The sequence below is a fragment of the Penaeus vannamei genome, chromosome 9 (assembly GCF_042767895.1).
Source record: "Penaeus vannamei isolate JL-2024 chromosome 9, ASM4276789v1, whole genome shotgun sequence".
NCBI classification, from domain to species: Eukaryota; Metazoa; Arthropoda; class Malacostraca; order Decapoda; family Penaeidae; genus Penaeus; species Penaeus vannamei.
Genome location: NC_091557.1, coordinates 14,566,730 through 14,591,212, shown reverse-complemented (window position 1 = coordinate 14,591,212; position 24,483 = coordinate 14,566,730). Strand labels below are relative to the sequence as shown.

The window sequence follows — 24,483 nt, the reverse complement described above, 5'->3', positions numbered from 1 at the left end:
CCTCAACTTAGTCAAAAGAAGTAATTCGGGGACTCTATAGCTCTACTTGACCGTTTTAAATTATTGAAAAGGGGAAGAATTAGTGACTATCAGTGTGCTCAATTAAAGTCTGGTAACCTCAGAAAACCGTGTTAGACTAGCTGGAGTATATTACTTATCACATCGGTTGCGAGGAATAGTCAGACCACGTGAAAAAGAACAACAAAAAAAAAAAAAACTGAAATCGGCCAAATATGTGAGCCGTGATCATTGGACAGTATGAATATCCCTTTCATTTAGCAATATAAGCCCAGCCAAGTCATGCTTATCACATTTTGTTTCTTAATATCATTGTGAATTTATTATCATGATTACTTGCTAGTATGAGAACTTTCCTCCCATAATAGCATGAGGTGACTGAATTATTTTAAGGAAGCTAAAGAGTGGAACCTTTTTGCTCGCGCAAACACACACACACGCACAAAGAGAGAGAGAGAGAGAGAGAGAGAGAGAGAGAGAGAGAGAGAGAGAGAGAGAGAGAGAGAGAGAGAGAGAGAGAGAGAGAGAGAGAGAGAGAGAGAGAGAGAGAGAGAGAGAATCTAGTCTAGAGTACGATGCAGGGATATAAACACACTGGAAAGAGTTCATCGAGGAGTTCACAGAACAGAACAGCTACAAGATGGGCACGTACTCTATGATATGAGCTACGAAGATTGACTATAGAAAATAGGACTCTGGAAGAAAGGAGGGAAAGAGGTAACATATTTATGCTGTTCAGTTACGTTACAGGAAGAGTGAAGTTAGACAAATATAACTTTATAATTTTCAAAATAGGAAGGACGAGAGGACACAGAAATAAGTTGAAAAAGAGGCGAAAAAGATATCAAAAAGCTCAATTTTCCAAACAGAGCTATTGAAACGCCGTATTTACCAAAATATGCGTCAGTTTAAAAAGTTATACGATAATTCAAATATAGCAGACAGGACCATCTGAGCTTAGTTATTCTCCCCTATTTAAACAACTAGGTAAGAACACACACAGACAGGGCCGTCGTGAAGTGGGGGTATAGGGGATATCCCTGTTGAAAAAAAGTTTGTTGGCAAATGAAGCTAAAACCGACATTTGTTGGCAAATTCGAACAATCTCCAATAAAGCGCAAAGCAAGTTAAAAAATAAGTAAAAGACAATAGCAGTTTTTTAAGTTACGATTTTATTTAAGTTACGACCACACCCAATAACCACACCCTTTTGTCGGCAAATGTAAAATTTTACACCCCTCACTTCTACGCCGCTGTCGCGACGGCCCTGCCCACACACACACACACACACACACACACACACACACACACACACACACACACACACACACACACACACACACACATACACACACACACTTATATATATATATATGTATATATATACATACATATATATATATATATATATATATATATATATATATATATATATATATTTACATATGCACATCTCGCGGCTCTCGCCATTGGAGTCAAACCGGCCGAGTATATTGATTTTATTTTGGGCAGTTCTTGCCTTTGATACGATTAGTGATATAAAAGCTTTTCTATTATTCAATATTAACTTTGCATTATCACATTATAGATAATTTAATTTAACTTGCTGAACAGCCGTGGCCCTTCTCACTTGAATGAGAAAGGTCGCTAGGGAAAAATAAAGTAGAAACACCCGAAGTCTCCATTTTCATTGTTCACAGTTCCGCCAATGTATAAACAAGTCAAACAAATATACAGCAATATAGTAAGATGGCATCTCTTTCTGAAGGGCATGGGGACTGTTCTGCAGTAATTATTTGCGCACAACGGCACCCTAGAAACAGTTGCTTCATTGTAGGTAAGTCTTACTGATATCATCATCATCATCAAGGGGGCTGACGCCGACGGGGGCGCATAGCCGCATCCACCCTTCGCTTCCACCTACGAGGATCCCTCATGGCTAGACGCCAGGCAGGGACTCGGCCCATCTCTATTTCTTCACGGCAGGTTTGGTCGATCTGCCCAAGCCACGACTTCCTCGGTCGTCCTACAGGCCTCCTCCACACAGGGTTGTCTCGAACAGAGACGACCTGATGGACAGGATCGTCCTGAGGAAAGCGAGCCAGGTGGCCATATAGCCTGAGGTGGCGATCACGGATTGTGCAGATAACAGGACCTGTGCCAGTCTCATGGTGCAACCGTTGGTTGACACATGGTCCCGCCAACAGTACCCCATGATCTGGCGCAAGGACCTTCAAGACGAGCCTCCAAGGTACAGGACAATATCCAGGTTTCGCTACCGTATAGCAAAACTGGTATTATCAGGGCCTTGAAAACCCGTAGCTTGGTCCTTCTGCAGAGGCACCGACATCTCCAAATACTCTTGTTGAGAGAGTTCATGACCCCTGCTGCCAGGCCAATCCGTCTGCTGACTTCATGGTCTAACAGCCCAGAGTTATGAACAACACTACCAAGGTATGTAAAGCTCTCTGTGACTTCAATGTCCTCGACGCAAGCACATACCGACTGAACAGGTTCTCCTAACAAGTCCCCAAATTCCTGGACCTTGGTCTTGGTCCAGGAGACCTCTAGAGCCAAGGGCTTCGCTTCATTGCTAAATGCATCGAGAGCCGCCACTAGGGTTTCCAAAGACTCAGATAGAATGGCAACGTCATCAGCAAAGTCAAGGTCTGTAACCTTGATATTGCCCAGTGTTGCTCCACAATGACTTTGAACAGTAGCTTTGTCCAGTATCCAGTCCATGCAAATGTTGAAAAGAGTTGGTGCAAGGACACAGCCTTGCCTCACTCCTGAACTAACAGGAAAGAAGCTCGACAGGCCCCCACCACACTTTACAGCACTTTCAGTACGAGTATACAGGCTTGCTATTAGTCCAATAATCCTTGTTGGAATTCCTCTCAGCCTCAGGATCTCCCAAAGTGATTCCCGATGCACCGTATCGAACGCCTTCTTGAGGTCGATGTAGGCTGCAAGCAGCCCACGCCCGAACTCACGGCGGCGCTCTACAATGCGAAGCGCGAGGATACGGTCTATTGTGGACTTACCAGGAGTGAATCCAGATTGTTCCAGTCTCTGGTGCCTCAGTAGATGGTCTCTGATACGTCTTAGAAGGATATGGGCGAGAACCTTGCCTGGTATACTGAGCAGTGTGATGCCTCGGTGATTGCTGCAGTCCCAACGGTCCCCCTTCCCCTTCCAGAGAGGGATGACCACACCCCTCAACAGGTCAAGAGGAACGGAACCGGACCGCCAGATGGCAGCCAGGTCAGCATGTAACCCCCGTGCCATAGGTTCACCACCAGCCTTTAACAGTTCAGCTGGTATGCCGCAGATACCTGCTGCTTTACCACTCTTCAGCTTGGAAATCGCCTCCCTAACTTCAGTTAGGGAGGGAAGGTCCTCACTGATGGGTGGATCCGGCAGCGGGATCTCGACACTACCTGCATCCAAGTTAACTGTTGGTGGATCAACCTGGTACAGCTGCTCAAAATACTCAGCCCAACGTTCCCGCACCGCAACAGGACCTGAAACGATCTGACCACTTACTGAGCGAACTGCTGTCACCTGTGAAGAGGGCTTGGAGTTCAGCTTTCTCAGAGCTTGGTATGCAGGACGAAGGTCATTTACTAAGAAATGGCCTTCTACCTCCTCTGCAAGACTCCTAATAAACTGTTCCTTGTCCCTTCTTAACAGAGTGCAATTCCCGATCCCCTGTCAGACGAGCTGCGCGACATGCATCTGTGGCTTCCAGTGTCTCCTACGAGATGGAATTTCGTACTGCTCTAGGGCGTACACCAATCGTATCTTGAGCTGCATCAAGCGTTTCACGCTTAAAGGTATCCCATAGAAGAACAGGGTCTGTCAGACTGTCAAGCATTGCGAAACGATCAGAGATTGTCTCAGGAAACCCGCGGGCACACACCCCCTCCCTCAGCCTGTCCAAATGAAACACCCTAGGGTGATCATTTGACCGCTGGGGAGTTTTGAAGTGGACCCGGAGGGTAGCCACAACCAATCTATGATCAGTACCACAGAACTAGGCACTCCTGTACACCCTGCAATTCTGAAGGATCCTCCAACGAGTGCTAACGAGTATGTGGTCGATCTCCTTGGCTGCATTACTCGCATCACTGTACCATGTCCAGCGATGTGGGTCTGGGCGCTGGTACCAGGAGCCAGAAATCCTCAATTTCTGGGACCTAGCAAAGTCCCGGAAAAGGAGGCTATTCTCGCTACCGGCATCAGCTCCTGAACCATGGGGACCGACAGACATCTCATAGCCAGCTCGATCGCAGCCAGATACCGCATTGAAGTCACCCAGAACAATGCGAATATCTCGCCGGGGACATCTGTCTACCACAGATGTAAGTTTGGCGTAGAACATCTCTTTCACGTCAAGTTTACAAACATCGGTAGGAGCGTACACAGCAATAAGAGACATGAAGCCAAAAGATAGCTTCAATCTCAATACCATTATACGCTCATCAACAGGAGTAACCTCTACTACCGAGGGCTGAAGTCTGCTGGAGATGGCAATGGCTACTCCCTGGAGATGGTGGCCGTCGCTACGGCCCGACCAGTAATAGGTGTAGCCACCTACACAGGTCATGCCGGTGCCAGGCCTCCTCACCTCCGAGAGAGCAGCCACCCCTACTCTCAGCCTCCCCAGTTCCCTCGACAGTAGAGGCAACAGATCATCCTGACACAAAGAACGGACAGTCCAAGCCCCCACCCTGACTTCCTGCCTGAGGTTAACACTCGGGCAGTCGCTCCACCTCTGCCACCCCCACCGACGCTGCCCCATATAAAAGGGGGTGGCGGGCTGCGTGCCCCATCATCCACTGATATGTTTAAAAAGAAAACTTTTTTTGTCATGAGAGGGCCTATAATAATTGGTGAACATGAATAACAGAAAATATTTAGTGAAAATGACAATAACTTTATGTCACTCTATCTTTTTGATGAAGACCCAATTTCAGCATTGTCATAGCCTCGTGCTATAATACAAGCATTTCTTTTCTCGGTACCGGTCCTACGATACATGTATTAGTAGTTTTTAATTTGGGGGCATTACTAATTTCTTAGGGGGGCAAATCTTTGGGGAAAATACCATCTTTTCTAATTACAAATGTTATTCTTCCAATAAGAGTGTACCATAACATTGAGATTATGAAAAAATATCGCCGTTACTAACAGTTTCCGATAAACGTGATATGAGCTAACGTACAGCGCTCTACTTTTTAACCAAATTGAGATTGGAATTAAGCTAGTTTACGTTTTCCGTAATTGGCCTTATCCCTCGAAATCCAAAGGGGGGGGGGGAGTGTTAACTTGTCCTAGAACTGTATACTTCTCATTGGTAAACTCCATTCTTTCCCAGTCTGCCGCACCTGGAAAGTACTCATCTTCTTTGATATTTCTTCAGCTCAGGCTGTCGAGGTATGTATTACCTAGTAAGCAGCCATAATAAGCCTATGGCATTGTGAGCAAGCGTGTGTTATGTTTGTTATTCATAACTTTTGAGGTGTGTTTATATTTTGGGGAATAATTTCAACAGACGCAAAGGGGTTAAGAGGGAAGAACCACTTCTTACAGGGGGTGTGGTGGTAATAAGGTTGAGAAATACTGATATACCAGTACTGTACCTAAATAAATACCAAATCATCTCAGAAGAAAGGTATAAACCAAAAAAATAACCTGTTTTTATAACACTACCAAACTTTAATATTGAACATTTCTTTGTGTTTGCAGGCTGATTTTAAGTTCATCGTGTTCTAAAGCAGATTCATTTTTTCTTCATGCAAAAATAAATAAAAAAGGAAATTGCGAAACGGTCCAAATTACTCCAATCGCAGCAAACGCGAATGGAAAAAAACGTCACTGAACGTTGGTTCTGAACATTTTAAAGGTGGATTAGGTTCATGCCGATTTTACGTATAACACAATGGATTATCATCTTTTTCGTCTTTAATTTGAGTCCATTTTCACATAATACCGTCAGAGAGTGAAGTTCCTGCAAGGTATTAAAAGGGGTTCCTGTACCCAGTATACAGTGTCTGAAGTTACACGAACGCAAGTAAAGCGAACCACAACAAAGATGCCACTCAACTTGTTCGGAACAAGCTTTTCTCCTGGGAAATCACCTCCCAGACGGTCTGTATCCCTTTCCAGTTTACGAAGGGAGAGTGATAAATCAGGCCAAGATCTTTCGCAGGAATTCAACAAAATAAAACTGAATATTGGCGGTCAAAATGCTACGTTCGAGGATGGAGAATGGGTGTCAGGTATGATATCCTTTTGGTTTATTATAGACAGTGGATGTAAAATGTGTTGTAGTCGTATAATACTTTAGAAAATTCCTATATATCAGATGTAATGGTAAATTTGGAAATGCAACCCCACACCATTTTTTGGGTGAATAGAATAATTTTCCAATAGCTTTCGTTGTGTTTGCCCCCCTACTCCCCCCGCCTGGTCAACAATATCTTCATCTCCTGTATTCTGGCAGGATAGAGCTTGGGCAAACCAGGTATCTGACACGCTTTCAGTAAATATAGGGGACTTTAGCTCTTAATACCCCCATTTCAGGGAGGCTGCTGCCTCCCCACCCCCACCTGGTCTGCAAAATCTTTACCTTGTAATGTTCTGGTAGGAGAGAGGCCAGACCCAGGAACAGTTTGAAGACATCTTACCTTCAGCCTTAACTTCAGACGGGCCAGGCTGCAGGTCACTGGGATCGTTGGGGTATTCCTGGTCATTGTTGGCGGGAATTGCGTTCATTTACAGTAAAGTTACACTGCTTTTTTCATTTTGCTGTATGAACCCTTTCCCATGCACTACAAACCCACTGGTGTCTGTCATTTCTATAATGACATGATGTCATACAGTGCGGGCATTGTACTTCTACTGGCAGTACACCGTGATGTAAATTGAGTAAACTTGCTTCGTTATTTTGTTGATAATTTGCAGTGAAATCAAAATTATTGTTTTCACAACCAACACACTATCTAGCCATGATGAAACTGATTTGAATTTCAACTGCCTTCACCAAGGCCCAACTTCTATTGTCACGTGATTATCTATTCCATATCTGATTGGTTCTATCGAGTGTCTATGTTCACGTCACGTTCATGCACGAATCTAATTGGCTCATTTGCTTTTCCTCACACATGTCATCTGCTACAAATCCGTCTGATTTCCCATTGCTCTTAACAACTCTCATTTTGTCTCAGCGCTGGAGGCGGAAGGTTACTGTGGCTCCTAGAAATCGTTGATTTTATACCCTTTATAACTCTATTATTATCAATTTGCGCAGAAAATCGTATTAAGGAAAACTATCATAGAATGACGTTTTCTACCACATGGTAAGCTCAGATTCTTTAAATTAAGTGTGGGGTTGCATTTCCAATAATACCAATATAATTACAAGTAAATTTCCAGAATAGGTTCACAATCAACCCGTTACATTGCGTTGCAATGTCCACTGTGATTTTAGTTTATTTTGACAATAGTTGGCTTCCCAAAGAGGGGGGAGAGACTGAGAGGGGAAATAAAGGGTGTTATTGGAAATGAGGTAAGTGTCCAGTCTTATACAGCTATCTTTTTAAAGGAAAATGATATATGTAAATGATAGAAGAGTGATTCTAATAAACTTATCTTCTATGCATTTATGTTACAACTCAAAAATTATTAAATTATTGTACATGCAAATATCTCAAAGCCTGAAATGAAAAACTGAAAGGATGCCTAATGCCAAAAATAAAAAATCTGATCATGACATTCAATATATAAAATTGTAAGGCACTTTTCTTTTATAGCCTTTTCTTCACAAACTAATGATAAGGATATTAGATGGGATGTAAAACTTAAAAACTCCATGTGCTCCATAACACATATTCTTCCAATAGTGCGAAAAACAGTGCGAAAGTGAGGAAGTGACAAAATCGGATGGAATGATAGTAGATGACATAAGCAAGGGAAATCAAATGAGCCAGTGTTGATTGCCATGACTTTACAGTAGACACTAGCAACCAATCAATTAGAGCCAATAAGATTTGTAATAGATAATCATGTGATAGTAGAAGCTGAATCTTTGAGAAGTCAGTTGAAATTCAAATCAGTTCCGGCATGGCTAAGCTAAGATTTTGCAGATCGGGTGGGGGGTTAGGGGGGCAGCAGCCCCACTGAAAGCGAGATTAGGGTGAAGCCCCCTATTTACTGTGAATGTGCTTTACAATAACTAAATTACTGAGAGATTTACTGTGATCATTCGCAATTTCTCTGATGCTTATCATGCCCTCCCTGGGGTAGATATCATAGTTGTCCTTCATTTGCGAAGAAAATGAATACTATATTTGTTGCGTTTGTTAAAACTAGTATTCACCCGGTATAATGAAGAGAGATAATGAATTGGAGGGGAGGGAGTGCAAGAGTTGGAATGGGAGATACTGAGTTTGTCATTTAGTTTATTTATTATTTTCCAAAAAATTAAGGGAAGCCTCAGTTATTCAGATGGTCATACATTGTTGTCAGATTGCATAGTTTTATCATACAAGGTGAAACTATGTGATCTTTCTTGATTGATTTACTGGTGTTTTATCAGTGTTCAGCAAATGAATAGTAAATTTCAGTTTATAATTGACGTTTCTTTCATCTTAGATAATGACTTTGGTCAGAGAGAGAAAAAGAATATCTTCCTTGCTTTTATGTCAAACTGAAATATACAGACTGGTGTTAATATCTTTGATATTTCAGAGGGAAGCTCAAAAGGTCGTGTCAGTAATCGAGAAGTAGCACGCCTTCGTCAGCAGAACCAAGTGCTCTTGGAAGAAAACAACTTACTTAAGTTAAAGGTGGAACTTCTTCTTGACATGGTAAATATTCAAAGTAAAGTGGTTTAGATTGGTTCACATTATTGCATCCAGTTAACTGCAAATGGATGTGCATACTATATTGGGGCTGGTCCACATAAGTGCATGATCTTGATATGTACAGGATGTATGTGGTTTATTTAGGCACAGTTAAATGAGGATACTAATGTCCACTGGATGCTGGAAAAGGATTGTAAAGTTTACCAACCTCATAAAGTAGATTTTGATATTTGGATTCCAAGAATGCAACTATTTTTCTTATGTGAATTGAAATAGCAAGAAACTAGTTGTATAGTGAGCTAATGTCCTACATTTTCATCAGATCATAACATGGATGATCCTTTAACCCCTAGAATCCAGTTAGCATGACCATTGCAATGTGTCAGGTGAACATGCCGTCATGGAAATATTTGGCTGAGGGCCAGGGTGATAGGAACTTGTGGCCGAGAGAATATTAGCTGAATGACAGGGTGATAGAAATGGCTTGCCATGAGTGCACAAAGTTCTTGGAGGGTGATTAGACTCAGTGGGCATTTAGGAAGGGGTTCTTGCATCATTCCTATCAGTGAACGAGTTTGGAATGTGCCATCCGTGAGCCGTGACTGGAAGTGCACTGGCTCTAGGAAGGACACTTATTTCCATGCTCAGAATATCATTCCTGTATGCTGTGACTGGCAGCATAGGCTGTATAATAGAAACTGAATAAAAAAAAAAAAAGTTAGCTATTGTTATTAGTGTACTGAGCTATGGACTACCTAGGGAGATTATATGGAGTCTGGAAGGAAAACAGTTTATTAATATCTGGATACAGCATATCAGATGACAAATATAGTTATTAAAAAATGAAAAGCACAAAAAATGTGCATACAGAAAAAGAGAATAACATTGCATAGGAAAGGCACGGAGTCTTGACAGCATATTTGAGTGTCTTGTGCACCCAACTACAAGCCACACACTTATGAGAGTAGCCACTCATGCAAGCCTAATGCCCATATTTTGGGCCATGTGCAGGCAGTAAGACACCCTGATCCAGGGGGTTAAGGGTTAACTGTTAATAATTTTTCATTCGAATTATAATATGAACAAAATCAATAATGACATACTTTTATGCTTCGGTCTTGACTTCACTGTGCAGAGATTTCTTTATCCTATATTTCATGTATAATTCAGTGCATCTTTAGTACTTGTAGTTCTGCTTAAACTGATTTCCTTTTTTATTAAATCCTTCAAGCAAATTTTCTCATTGTCATTTATTAGTACTAAACATCTTTTTTTTCTTTAGACATTTCAGATAAAGATCCCTTCTTTTATCTTGTGCATTGGTTCTCAGCCTGTGTATTGGATTGCACAAGTGCATCACATAATATGTTGCAGATATGTATTTCTTGCATTTGAAGTCAGAAACATTGGGTAGAAAGTTATCTTAACCTCAAGTTCCCATTATTGAGAGTTTTCACTGAACAAAAAGTGTATACATGTCACCACACTGCAAAGGCTGAGAAGCATTTGACCTAGTAGCAGTGTCCATTGTAAATATTTTGTTGTATATCATTTCCATTTTACACAGATATACAGAAGATTTTTTCTAACACAACTTTTTCATTCTGAAGAAGTCAACAACTAATCCTGTCAGATTTCACCTGTTTACACTATTTCTGGTGTTACTTTTATCATCAATAACATCATATTTATTATAATTATTATGTTTATTTTTATTATATTTATTTTGTTTATTATGATGATGATATATCTATGTTTGTGTTTTTTTTTTTTGGTTTCCATTTATATTCATTTTTCTATATCTATTTCTATTTCTATGATGATGATTGCTGTTATTATTGATATTATTACTCACCCGTATACCCAATTCCTTAAATTTAAAGGTAAAAGATTCTTTTTGTTACAGCTATCATTATTGCTCTTGTTCTTGTATTTCTTTTTGTTATTATTATCATTATTATTACTGTTTTGGTCTTTGTTTTTGTTACTGTTCTTACTACTAATGGTGCTAGTGTTGGGTTCCATTCATCCAGCCAAGCTGTCAAAGTAGAGTTGTGACTCCTTGGTTGAATGATGATTGCTAACTTTGGCTTGATTGCGTCAGTTCCTGGATGTAAACACAGCCATGTGTTTATTTCACTAATTATTTGATGATGCAGATCTTGCTTTTAGCATGTCATTACCTTAGAGTAACCATTTACTCTTGGAAGAGAAGGAGAAGAGAAAAGAAAGGTATTTACAAGACTATGTGGAGGTTATTGATTTTGTTGTGATATTAGAATGATTTTATAATTTCTTTTTTTCCAGTTAACAGAAAAGTCAGCAGACACTTTGATTAAAGAAAAAGAAATTATGCGGCTGAAGTCAAGAACAAAGGATGGATAATTTATGGATACTTTGTATGTTGTTCTTGGTACTGCTCTTTTAGTTTATATATTTTTGTGAGTCATTGAAGGCTGTTTGTGAATCTTTTCTGATAAAAAAATGTTCTAGTAGGAAACTCCCCCAGTCATTTATCAACTTGCCATTTTCAAAAGGTACTTTGATATCATTAGCTTTACACACTGCCTATGTAGCCGGTTAAACTGGCATGTATTTTATGCTGTATTAAACTTTTTGAGTCAATGGAATCTGGACTTGTTCTCAAGGGTCTCTGTGGCTTAACCTGTTTCATGTAATTAATACAGTTTTAACCAAAGAAATACACTATGCATTGTTTTATGACTAATGCAACATTATAATAGAGCAGCTATACATTTGAGTTTAATCTGGTAAAATTTATATAGGACTGACTAATTTAATAGCCTATCCTAATCCAATGTGCGACTTCCATTGACAGCTACAAATTAATTTTATTTGTGGCCTTTAATGTATATTTTGCTAGATATATATATTGTACAACCACATTTTCAGAAGAGCCCTTTTATTATTCAATTTAGTGTAACTATAATTTGTCAGGTGTTCCACCTCATGCAAGATATAATACTGGATAGGGAAACATGACTTATTCCTGAATCTTTTCTGTGTATGCTTGGTATTAGAATTTTAGTTCACATGTTAATTCAGGGGCCTTGGGAATTCAAGATGTAAAACAGCTACAGTAACGTGTGTGCGTGTGTGTGTGTGTGTGTGTGTGTGTGTGTGTGTGTGTGTGTGTGTGTGTGTGTGTGTGTGTGTGTGTGTGTGTGTGTGTGTGTGTGTGTGTGTGTGTGTGTGTGTGTGTGTGTGTGTGTGTGTGTTTTTTTGTTGTGTAATTGCATGTGGTGTGCGTGGAGCATGCAGTGTAGTGGGTATATGTGTTTGTAGGATAGGGGGCTATGCATGCACATCCAAGCATGAGTGCATGTGTTTATGCGAGCATGAGTGCATGAGCATAAGTATGCTTGCAGGAATGTGTGTGTATCAGAGAGAGTGAATGTGGGTGTAAGTGTGCATCTGTATGTGTGCATAAGTGTTCATATGTATGCATGAGTGTTTGTGCTTAATAAGATAAGTGAGTGAATGTGGGTTTGAGCCTTAGTGTAAGTTGTAAATATTAATGTATACAAATATTCACACATACTGTCCATTCACAATTTTCTGGTTGAAATTAATCATACTTAGCTATTGATTAGCTAAAACTAATAAATGGCTTTTTAAACTTTTTTATTCCAAGAGACTGTTTATATCCCTAGGAAATTGATGTGACCACTTTTAGTAATTATGACTCATTAATTACATATGTAAATGGAAGACCGTGCCTGTTTCACTTTGTACAACTGGATGGAAGTATTTCTATGTAATTACTTTGATGGTCAGTTTTACATCGCACACTACCTCTCACTTGGCATCGGATGGCACATACAGGTCAGTACCCTGAGTAAATGTCCTTCCCAACCTCAGACTGTAGTAGTGCCTGAAAATGCTTGTCTTGAAGATTCCACCAGTCCCCTGGTCCCTGTGTACTACCACTGTACCAGCAAGCCCTTGTCTAGTTAGTTCTTAAATGTAAGAATATAAATAACAGCCTTTTTATGCAGGGGCAGTAGAGGGTGCTCATCCCCCATGCCAAGCTTTCCAAAAGGGCCTGTGAATGAGCTAAAGAAATAAAACTGCAAAATAGAAATTTATTTTTGGCCATTGTTGTTTGAATGGAGTATCTAAAAGAAGTAAAATTTGGGCCTTTTGCAAGTTTTGTCCCTATTTGATTGTGCCTTTACCCTTCCCTTTTATATCCCTTGGTAAGTATGTTAGGATGTGTTGAATGATCTTGATAAGTTTCCTATATTTCATAATTTTCTATGAAGATCTGGGTTATTGGTGATGGTTCAACCATGACCTGTAAGGATTTACATCAAATATTCAATTTTTACCAATATTTCATAATCAAGGTTTACATAAGTTTCTTTCAATTAATTAAATCATGTACAAATGAAGCAAGCTAGTGTCACTACAACAGAAACATTGCTTTAGAATCTTACAGAATATTATGTCCTAAAAGTGCTTCAGAATTACTTTGGAATGTGTAGGGCCACGTGTAAACAGACATTAAAAACTATCTTTACCTCCACAAGAAAATCTGCAGTAGTCCACCTACTATTGTATCAAGTCATAAGTGATTTTTTTTTTATATTCAGTGTTTTAAGGAAGTACTTTGCATGTAAAACAAGATATGATTTTGAACATCAAGTGTTGTTTACCATGTTAATCCAGTAAATCAGTAATTTCCTTTGTCACATTATGAAACCAATAATATACTAATGGACTGATGCAATGTTACTGCAGTTAACAGAGAATCTAAATGAAATTTTGTAATTCTACAAGACATGTAAAAACACTTTTCTTCTTTATTTGATTTTGCATCTGTAGCTCTTAATGATGTGTCTACATAAGAAGGGTTTCATATACAGAAATACAGTATAGGTTTTGTCATTATTTTATTTTAGTTTATATCCTATGACATATTTATACACAAACCACATTGCAGAAAATTCTTCCATCAAAAACTAATTATTGTCATACAAAAGAAATGTTAATCCTAATAATGAAGATAGTAGTATGTACATTTATGTAGATAAGTATGAAATGAGAACCTCAGGTGGGCATTGGACTTGTATTTGGGCCTACAGTCTAGTCATGATATTAGAAATCAGCCACCTGGCACATATTCTTTTTTTTTCATTCCTTATAGCAAGACTCTTCTTATGATAATGAAAAGGTAAGTATTATTTATACCTGTATTCATCTAGCTTATATTAGCTGACAAAGTATGATCTAAAAGCAAATATGAACTGATTGACTGTATGTAGGCAACAATTCTGTATTGATGGATATGTATGTATTACAAAATTGGTATCAAGGGGAGCTTACCTAGTTGTCTAGGTCAAAATTTATTAGATGTGACAGTTCTTTCTATGGCCCACATACATGCATACATTCACCCTAGTGAGCCATTTGATGAGCCAGTTAAAAACTTTACTTTTCATTATCAAAACTCTCCTCCATATGAAACACGGGATTAAGAGCATTTGATTCTTATGGACGCAATGAGCACTGAAAAAGGAAAGGCACTAACACACCTGACATTTGCTATGATAGTGATAGTTTGAGACTGCCGCATTATGAGATATGAATGAAACTTCAAAAAAAGATTATTCTCGGTTTCATAGAAAATAACCCATTTGTCTGTGCTTATGACAAAGACACATTTTTCATTCAAAAAACTCTGTCGAAATCATCAATCACTTCACTATCATATTCTTTGAAATCAGTATTTTCAAAGGATCACAAGTTGAAGTAACTTACTTCTCATCTGCAAAAGAAACAATTTGTGCCTCCAAACAAACTTAATGCCATAGTAATCACTATGGAGCAGTGGAGAAATAAGTAATGTCCAAGAGCTGAAATATTTTAATTTACTTTCCAAGCAAAAGAATTTTTTATTTCCAACTAGATATCTCTTTCAATAATGGCCCACATAAGATATAAGAAATCACTGCAAAGATTATTATTAATACTAATTTTAAAGTTACATTTATGTAAATACAATACATATATTTTTCTTCTGTACCTACGTAATATGATATGTCCTCTGATATATACAAGAAAATACAATGGAAACTCTCATGCACATTACCTAACATTTAAATTTTAGGACTTCTTTTAACTTCTTCAGACTGTATACGTGACTAGAGTTGGAGTTGTTACAGTTCAGTATCTACATATCTTAATTACATTCCATTGTTCTGTACCATGAAAATGAATGGCAAGAAAATGATAACCAAATATATTGAATGAATGATAATTTATAAACTTTTACCCAAAGTCAGTGACAAAATGGAAAAAATATATCTTTAACACACTTATATGTTTTCTTCCGAACTGGTTAAAGTTATTCTAAATGTTGGCTTTTGTTTCTTTAATAATAAGATATTGCCTATTTTAGAATATGTTTGGATGTAAGTCTCGGTAACAAAGATGCATTATCATCTCTGATTCTAATTTCTTAATTTTCAGTTATGCTGAAAACATATTTTACAGATTAGTTTGGTTTCCTAAATGTCAAATTATGATCACACCACATGCTAAAATTTGTTAGATCATTTCTTTATATATGGTAACTTTGTGTTACAGTCACAGCTTCAACATAAATGTGTGCAATTTCACAAAGCATTCAAACATAGAAAATATAATGCAATCTTTATCATACCTTAAAGAAATGTGATTAGTACTATTAAGGAGTATGATTTTAGGAGCTAATATAATATACAATAAAGCAAGCTAAGTTCTATGGTGGACTGATTCCTATTACTATTGTTGTTATTATTATTATTATTGTAATCATTTCATAAAGTAATAATAATGACTTTCATCTGATAAAAATACTTTGTTATCGAACATTCTTAAATTCCAAGAGAAAAATAATGTAATATCCAAATGCATCCTCCTTGGCAAATCTGCATTTTTAAGAGTTGCATAGTTTTCCAAATACCATTAACAAACTGGACCATTCTCTATATGATATTTAACACACATGTCTTTGTGACTGTGGTATATGCTGTGAACATAAATGGTAATTTTTCTGCAGCCATCCCTATTTGTTCATGAACTACCAATAATGACATTCAATTAAATAGTTTCCTTTTCTCTATATACACACACAATGACAACTGTATGTACACATGCACTCTTGCTTTATTCAATGTTTTTGTCTTTATATTTGTCTCTCTCTCATGAATGCATGCAAACTTATGTATACACATACACAACACAAGTAAGGCATACAAATATCAAAAGGTATAAGTTTCCTGCACAATCAAAAGAAAAAAATTATGTACTTTCAAGTTCATGGTACAGAAATTTTGTACCAACTCTTCAAGTAAATCTTATTATTCAGTTGAGTAATACAACACTTCATCGGAATTACTAAACACAGTTTTACCTTTTTAGTCTATGACACCAAGACTTGTAAAAACATTTCCAAAAGCAGATTTAACATGTGTGATTATATGTGAAATATTCCTTTTACAACATTTATTCCAGTTGACAACATCTTTCTACCTATGTTTATTATCATTAATGAACTTCACCTTTTATATATACCATACAAAGTTCTACCATTCTCTTTTAATATCTGAATAAAATATCTTATTAAACAGTTAAGCAAAAAGTAAGAATTCGCACCTAAATTTGTGTATCAGGCATAATAACTTCAAGCTTCTTTGGCAACACTCGCACACAGTCAAGAATTTCTTTTTTTCTGCGATATTCTAACATTTCAAACTTTTTGACAAGTAATGCCACGTTAAGTCAAGAAACTTGTGGTGCTGATCTATCAGCAACATGTTTGACACGTTTTAGTGATGTTCCTTGTTTGATTTGATCATGCAGTGATTCACGTAGAGCAGCTAGCTCTGCACTAGTCTTTTTTTCACCACTTGAAGTTTTGCTTGCAATCCACTGACGCACTTTAGAGGCCTTCTCACTAGCACCTGAACCTGATCGCTGCAACTGAACCCCAGCAGCAGTGCCATTAGGCTGAGGTTTGGGGTTGGGTACAGGAGCCTTTTTAGGACGGAGACGAGGAGATCCTGGAGATACACTCCCTTCTATGCCTGGTGATCTTTGGGACAATTTTTCATTAAGTGTTTGAAGGAATGCTTGCTGATTTGGATCTTTGTTTATCACTGGTCCTGGCTGGCACATGTTACTTTGGCCATCATCATAAGCATACATTTGCTGTGATGGAACTTGTTGCATGTAATGTAAATTAGGCTGGTTGAATGTTGAATGCTGATATAATGAATGTGGCTGCATTTGTTGTTGTTGTTTAAAAGTATAAATCTGATCTTGTCTGCTACTTGCTTGGCGGTGTGTAGGTGAATGATAAGGGCTTTCCATGGTCATACCTTCCTGAACAGACCCCAGACGAGATCGACTCATTCTAGGAGACTGGCTACCTTCTCGTGTCTGCTGCTTTTGGGCTTGCTTATTCGGAAGTCCTTGCTGACCACTGATCTGTGCAGCAAGTTTTGCATTAAGTGTAGTCATAAGTGATGCTCTTGCATCTTCTAAGGAAACTCTTCGTTCTTCTAAAAGTTGAACAGCCTTGTAGGCAGGTTGATTACAACGGAGAGACTGAGAGCGACGATGTGTAACAGGTGATGGAGGCTGATGCTGGCTTTCTTGCAGATTTTTTACTGTATCACTAACTGTCATTGCACGCTGTTGTAAGCACTTGTCTTGAATAGGTGCTGGGGGCCCAAATGGATCACAAATGTATCTTATACCTTCTGGTGTTGTAAGATCAGGATCTGGGGCAGAAGTGGATTCTTCTGCTGCATCTTCAAGTAAGAAAGCAGGTGGAGGAGGAAGATTCTCCAAAGAGCCGACTGGGGTACTTGATTCACTATCTGTACGCTGTAGTGGACTTCCATTACTACTGCTCTGACTGGGGCTTGCACTTCCACCATTGCCAATACTACCATTTACACTACTGCAGTTACTCAAATTACTTGCTGATGAAGTTAAATGTACAGGGGAGTTGTTTAGACTTGTGCTTGAGGATGATGTATTTAAGCTTGTTAAGGAATTAACCAGTGGTGTTGATGTACTGATGGTAGATATGGATGGTGTTCGACGTACTGGAGGCGGTGGCTTCTGGCCATGAGAGCCTGACCTACGTAAAGTTCCTGTACGTGGTGAACCAGTACCTGAAAATAGAGAGGAAATGTAACACTTCATAATTTTTTTCTTACTCAGTATGCATCATGATTAATCAATCCATCACTGAGAATAAAACAAAGAATGCACTGTGATTTTTTATTTGAAATCTTTAAATAGAAACTTTAGTATAAATTCTTTACTCTAAGCTTATTTTACTATTCCTTTTCATCTGTATGCTGTATTTTATTTTTATTCTACTATTACATATCTTTTTAAAGATAATTTAATTAAATATAAAACAAGGTGAGAGAACTCATAAAGTGTACTTTTCTATCATGTCCAATTTTAAGTATACCCATCAATATCTCTTAGTATATAACACTTGGCTATATAGGGTATGCTAACTAATTAAAAAAGGAAATTATGATATATGAAACACTACAAACAAGAAATGGTTCATTTGACTACCTGACTGGGAGAGGTGCCTGCGAAGGACAACCCTCCCTGGCTGATAATGGAGCTGAGGCTGGTCAGAGTACCGACGAAGTGTGCAGTACTTGCTTGCATCATACTCTACAACCAGGAATATTTGAAATTGTAAAAGCAAAAGTCAAAACACTTCTAAAATGCAAAAAGGGTACATGAAAATTTTATTTAGATTTTAAGCTACAGCTGTTAATAGGGACAGGGAGTACATGCAGACACCAATGGCAATGAACAATACAATATCTTGATATTAAATAGCCTGTAAGTCTGCTTACTCATTAAGGACAACACATGCTTTATGCACTCAACAGCAACATTAATGATAAACTATCAACTGATGACATCAACGAGTCTATTTTAAATCTGAATAACTCATTACCCATTTACACTAGATTATACACACTAATTTGCCTAAACACCTTTTCAGTGTGCCTCTTTGAACTATAAGAATAAATCTATTACTCTGGAGACTTGTAGGCCTAAGGTAAATAAGAACTGCAAATATAAATAAGAACCAATGTAATGTTATGGCAAATGAACATCATTAAATTCAAATGGCAACTTCTACCATTGAATTACATGAGCTTCATCAGAAGTGATATTATTCTTTTCCATTTACATCTTAATATCAGGGTGAATGTGCACATGCATGGAAGCATATATATGTGTAAATTTTCTAGGGGAGAAACAGGAAAATGGAGCTGTTCAGATATAATGACTTCCAAAACATCCAAATCATATGACATGCAAGGGATTGATTACATCAAATTCTAAAGAATTAAATACCAATTTGATTTTTAATAATCATCAGTATGCATTATGAAGAAATGACATCTTATGAGTGAATACCTTTAAAATGGGAAATCACTATATGCATATTGCCAAGCAGATGTAATTAGAAAAGAAAAAATTATGTACAAAACTGTTTTGTGTATGCAAAAAAGCCCTCTTCTTCAGTAAATAAAATGTAAATATCAAAACTGCTTTACTAAATAACTCATTAGTAAATAAGTTCCTTTAAAACTGAGATGTGAACTGGTATATGAACTGCAAAAAGGAATCTAAACTTGGATGAATTAAACATTAATTATTATTATTACATACATGATAACAACACAGAGAACACAAATGCAGAAACAATTAGAACAAAAAAACATAGCAGTAATTCCATGCAAAAACTTAGCACATGCAAAGAAACAACTTAATTGCCCCCTCACCATCTGAACCTGCAGCTTCATCCTGTAGTTGAGACCCATAGCCACTTGATCCGAGAGAAGCATGAGATAATCCATCGCTTTCTGTCACCTCATCAGAAACTTTACCACTGCTGCCAGAACACAGTTCAGCCATATTGCTGTACACAGGCTGAGGTACAACTGGAAGCAATTTTTTTTTCTTTTAAGCAGACTTGTAGCACAGTGAGATAACCCCAATTATCACAGAAAGTTTAGGAGAATCTAAGAATGTCTACATGAAAGAAGCATGTGCTTCCCTATATAATAGCAGTGTTTTTTTTATAGAAGACAGATCATTTGTGCATAATTGCTAAATTGGAAATTGAATGACACAAGAAAACATTTCATATGGTATAAATAATCATCTACAATGTATTTACTTACTCATGTCTGGAGCTGCCCTGTTGAAGTCTGGAACCATTGGTACCATCTTTGATACTCCATACTGGGATGTTGGCTGCTGCAATTGTGCCTGAGTCTGTGGCTGTGTTACCTGTGGTTTCTGTTGTGACTGTGTTGGTGTGACAGGCTGTTGTTGCTGAGTTCGAATGCTAGGTTTCTTTTCAGGAACAGCTGGTCTTTCTAGTGATGAGCAGCGATTTGGCACAGGAGGTTTAGGCTTGCCCTGAGATTAAAAAAACATATGGGTGAAAATAATACTTTCTTGTAAAATATGTAATAAATAAATGTATCATACACTATTCCATCTCACTGGGATGTTATTAAATATAATACACTGTACTTAAAATTGTGTTGTTTATTAACATGGCTCATGAAAAATGTTTTATCTTCCTGTTTCTTTATGTAGAAGGCCCCAACTTTGGTATTCTGATTAGCAATTTCAATTTGGGAACCTTACCATGACCCCAGATTAGCACTAGATGAACCAGGAGTTCTGATTATGTTCATATTTTGTATTCTAATGTCATTTACCCTTCAATCTAGCACAGACTTTCATTCACTCACAATCAAAATTCCTTACTTTGTTCTTCTAATTCACCTCAAAGTAATTGTATTGAATTGGTATTTCACCTTTGGGTGAACCATAAAAGAAGCAGATATGGGTCAATGTTTTATGTGCTTCTACTGATTGTTATGTTGCTGGTTTAGGTTTGAAAATAAACTCTAAAATATGTTTTAACAATGTCTGAGCCAGCCCAGTTTTTATATGTAGGATGAACTGTTTTTTTGGCCTTGCTTGACTGTGTCCATGTGATAAAGCTACTTACGGGTGAGTTTTTCTTTCCTTAAGGTATTTATAACATTTATATTATGTACTGTGATCGTGTCAATGATTCCAAGAGTCAAAATGTAATCAAATTGGCCAATTTTGGTAATCTTGCAGACTGCTTTTTCACCCTGTTTAACATTTGCCTTTAGACTTGTGACTTTTCCTTTAGTAAGGTTTTTACATTCTATTATAGCTGCTAAAGTAATGGCCTTACTGCATTCTCTCTACTTCTTTTCTATAAATAGCTTCTAGAAATCTTTTTACTTAGCAATGATTTATATTGATACATATATCTTTCACATATTCTATATAATCCATAAGATTAATTACCTGCTATATAAGTAATATTTTCCAAAATTCAAATAAGAAATACAATTATAAATTGTGGAACCTTACTGTAGCTGTAAGACTCTCCTGGCTGGAGGAAGAAAGATTATGATGCAATGATGTCCGAGAAGATCGCCGTGAAATAGTAGCTGTGTGACCAACCAAGGGACTTACACACCCACTTTCCAGCTGTGAGGGATTAGAATATTATAAAAATGTTTACTCACTGAATACCCAAATGACTAGATCTATGGTAAAGCATTTCCATTTTTATTGAAAATATACAGAAAATGCATTACATTACATTTACCTCAAGACAAACAGGGCTACATGGCTGAGAACAGATTTGTGGGGACACTTGTCCACTGCGACCTTCTGGTGGCTGAAATGTGTACACAGTAAGAGGAGGCCTGTCCCTCCCCTTTTCATAAGCTGGAAAAAAATTAGAATCAATCACTTGTATTATATAATTAATAATTTATCAAACTGACTCAAAGTTGTTCCTTTGACAAAAATAGCAAATGAGCTGTTTCATGCAGGCTTGTTTTAATTATCACTTACCATCATACTCTGTGAAATGTGACAATAAATAGCTATGATATGAAAACAATTTGTTTTAAGATAAAGCCATACCTGATGAAATAGTATGTGGCCTGTCTACTAATGGGGGGGTTGTCTTGTGATGTAGTGCTGGGTCAGTTAGGTTTGGCCATGTAGCTGTAGAGGTTGCAGGGGAGGGGGTGCTGTTTTCTGAACCACATGACTGCTCAGACAACCCTGATGCCTGCAAATATTAATTTATGTCAAGATTCTCAGGATACTGAGTGTTTCTGCATTCATATTAATATGTTTAGACAAAAAACAATCATAAGAGGTGAATGTCTGACTGCAATAAAGTAGGCATATTAACATTTGAATCTTTGATCCATGAGATTTCTATTCATATGAACTAAAATATTTGAAATATAGTGAGCACCAGTGTTTATACATATATCCAGGATACTTGATGTAATTGAAGCTTCATTATGTGCACATATTACACAAACCTTTAATAACAATTACATATTTCATCTGAAAATATGCAATTGTGCATGACAAATAGAAACAAAACACAATTATATTCTACAAACACTTCAAGCAATCCTATGATAGCTTTGCATTATCTAGATTCATATCTATGAAAATGTGCAAACAATTTCGTCTGTGTGTATATATGCAATTAAACAAAACCAAAAATAACAAAATAAGGGGTGCCAATAGCAACTAAAATGAAAGCTAATCTGTCTTAATTACTGCAAAACTGAAGGCATACAAATACTGTTGTGAAGAAAAACAAAACCATTCCAAGTAAACTAAAATGCAGTTAACAAAAACAGAATGAAAAAAAAAGAAAAGAATTTAACAATTCTCGCAGCCAATAGGAAATTACGAGATTTCATTAAACATGCTGTCACAATGCATCATAGCAATGACAACACTTTCAAATTCTAGATGCACAAGAAAAGACTTGTAACAGCTTGTATAACAATCAATATTCACCCTGTGTAGTCTTGCCAGCTATGAATATTAAAATAAAGTTCAGTCACATTCTTCAATTATATGACTGTTTATATGCAAATTTTGAAAAAAGCTGTGTTCTTTTTATTATTCCATGAAATAACCAAAACTGTTTTCTTTTAACTCTACGTTAAGTGAAGGTATTACTAGGTAATAAATCCTAAGGCAAACAATAGTTAGTATCATCTAATATTTCACTAAATTGATATGGCTTACAAAGCACTAATAATGACTGCAGGTTATGTGAAAAATGAATAAAGTGTAGATTTCATCAATTTCCCAAGATGCCATTGAATCATACCCTTCTTCAAATAAGGCTATAATCAGCACATCTAAGTGTCTACCTGGAGGCTGGCAGAGATGTGTGGGTGTGGGGGATGGCAGAGCGTATCCTGCGAGGTAAAGCCGGAGTCCTGCGATGACACACTCACCAGCCTTGTACCCTAGAGACAATAACATAACACACTACTACCACACAAAAAAGAACTGAGTTGAAATAGTAAAAAGATAAAAAAAGGGATAGGTTAAGAAAAAAAAGTTAATCAACTTAAAAATAGTGCAAAAAGATTCCTATGAAATCTAAGTTAAATAAAAATAATGTGATATAGAATTACTTGCGTGGTCAAAATAGGAGGAAATTAAGATGATACTATATCATATGAAATATCAAATAAACAAATAGTAGAAAATACTACAATGAAGTGTTTCATAAACTTTTAAACCAAAATCTATTTAAAACAAATAACAGTGTACTAGAAATAATATATCAAATATGCAACTTTCCTGAAAAGACAGTTTCTACAAGTTCTGGAACAGGAATGCTACAAAATGTGCTCAAATTTCAGTCTATATAAGAGGAGACTACAAAGAACAAAAATAACAGTAAAAACAAATGAAATATACAAAGCCAAACCCAGAGTTCTGTTTTGTTTTCAACTGATGAAAAGGAAGGGACACTAAACTAGATACTCACACTTACTCGAGGCTGAAGTTACTTCACTTCAGAGCAATATACATTCTGCTGCAAACTAAACCTGATTACATATTCCTTTCAGGCAAGATAAGTAAAAGAAAAACAAGTAAAAAGAGATGTAAAAACCAAATTCAAAAGACCAAGTGAATGCTTACAAGGATAAACCAATTTTGTTACAAATCTAGTATTGGGAATATCTTGCCTAGTCAAGGAAAGAAAAAGTTAACTTTCTGAATATCTTTTCAATGAAGTGCCCTAATGAATGCATGTACTTACCTACAATATATCTGACAGACTCAGGCTGAGGACTGTAAATCTTATCCCAAAGTAAACATTAATCTCACCTTCCTTTCATACTTTGCTTTAAAATGGGGACAAAAACTGGTATGTTATGCAACAAAATATAACATATAAATTGTACAAATCTACTAGAAATGCCAACTGCAAACTACTTCCACTCAAGTGCTCCACTAACCTGGCTCACAGAGCGTGTCCTTGTGTGATGGGATGGGGAGTGGGTGGAAGAGGATGAAGAGGAATTAATGGAGGATATGGAGCACATGGAGGACTTGCGGGATCCTAAGGAGGAAGGGGAGGAGGGTGGGGTTTGCCATGACCACTGTGTGTCACCTCCCTTGATGT

At 37.3% G+C, this 24,483-nt stretch overlaps 2 protein-coding genes across 4 annotated transcripts in view; one reads left to right on the top strand and one right to left on the bottom strand.

Annotated features, from left to right (window-relative positions):
- The first annotated feature begins 6,071 nt into the window (after positions 1 to 6,071).
- Positions 6,072 to 11,803, top strand: Cby (beta catenin antagonist chibby). The gene is made up of 3 exons (XM_027370440.2): positions 6,072 to 6,302; positions 8,773 to 8,891; positions 11,196 to 11,803. The coding sequence occupies exons 1-3, from the start codon at positions 6,116 to 6,118 to the stop codon at positions 11,271 to 11,273; spliced, it is 384 nt and encodes a 127-aa protein (XP_027226241.1). The 5' UTR covers positions 6,072 to 6,115; the 3' UTR covers positions 11,274 to 11,803.
- Positions 11,804 to 13,787: 1,984 nt separating this feature from the next.
- The window catches only part of mim (missing-in-metastasis), a 196,858-nt gene continuing 186,162 nt past the window's right edge, over positions 13,788 to 24,483 (bottom strand). Inside the window, exons 9-17 of one of the 3 annotated variants that reach the window (XM_070125371.1) lie at positions 24,317 to 24,483; positions 23,213 to 23,311; positions 21,945 to 22,095; positions 21,622 to 21,743; positions 21,381 to 21,500; positions 20,138 to 20,378; positions 19,736 to 19,894; positions 18,501 to 18,605; positions 13,788 to 18,079 (exon numbers count right to left, since the gene is read on the bottom strand). The exon at positions 24,317 to 24,483 is cut by the window's right edge and continues 10 nt beyond it. In XM_070125371.1, coding sequence (XP_069981472.1) covers positions 16,677 to 18,079; positions 18,501 to 18,605; positions 19,736 to 19,894; positions 20,138 to 20,378; positions 21,381 to 21,500; positions 21,622 to 21,743; positions 21,945 to 22,095; positions 23,213 to 23,311; positions 24,317 to 24,483 — 2,567 coding nt within the window. In that variant the 3' untranslated portion in view covers positions 13,788 to 16,676. The remainder of the gene's footprint in view (positions 18,080 to 18,500; positions 18,606 to 19,735; positions 19,895 to 20,137; positions 20,379 to 21,380; positions 21,501 to 21,621; positions 21,744 to 21,944; positions 22,096 to 23,212; positions 23,312 to 24,316) is intronic. The other 2 variants (XM_070125373.1, XM_070125372.1) reach the window with 2 other exon arrangements.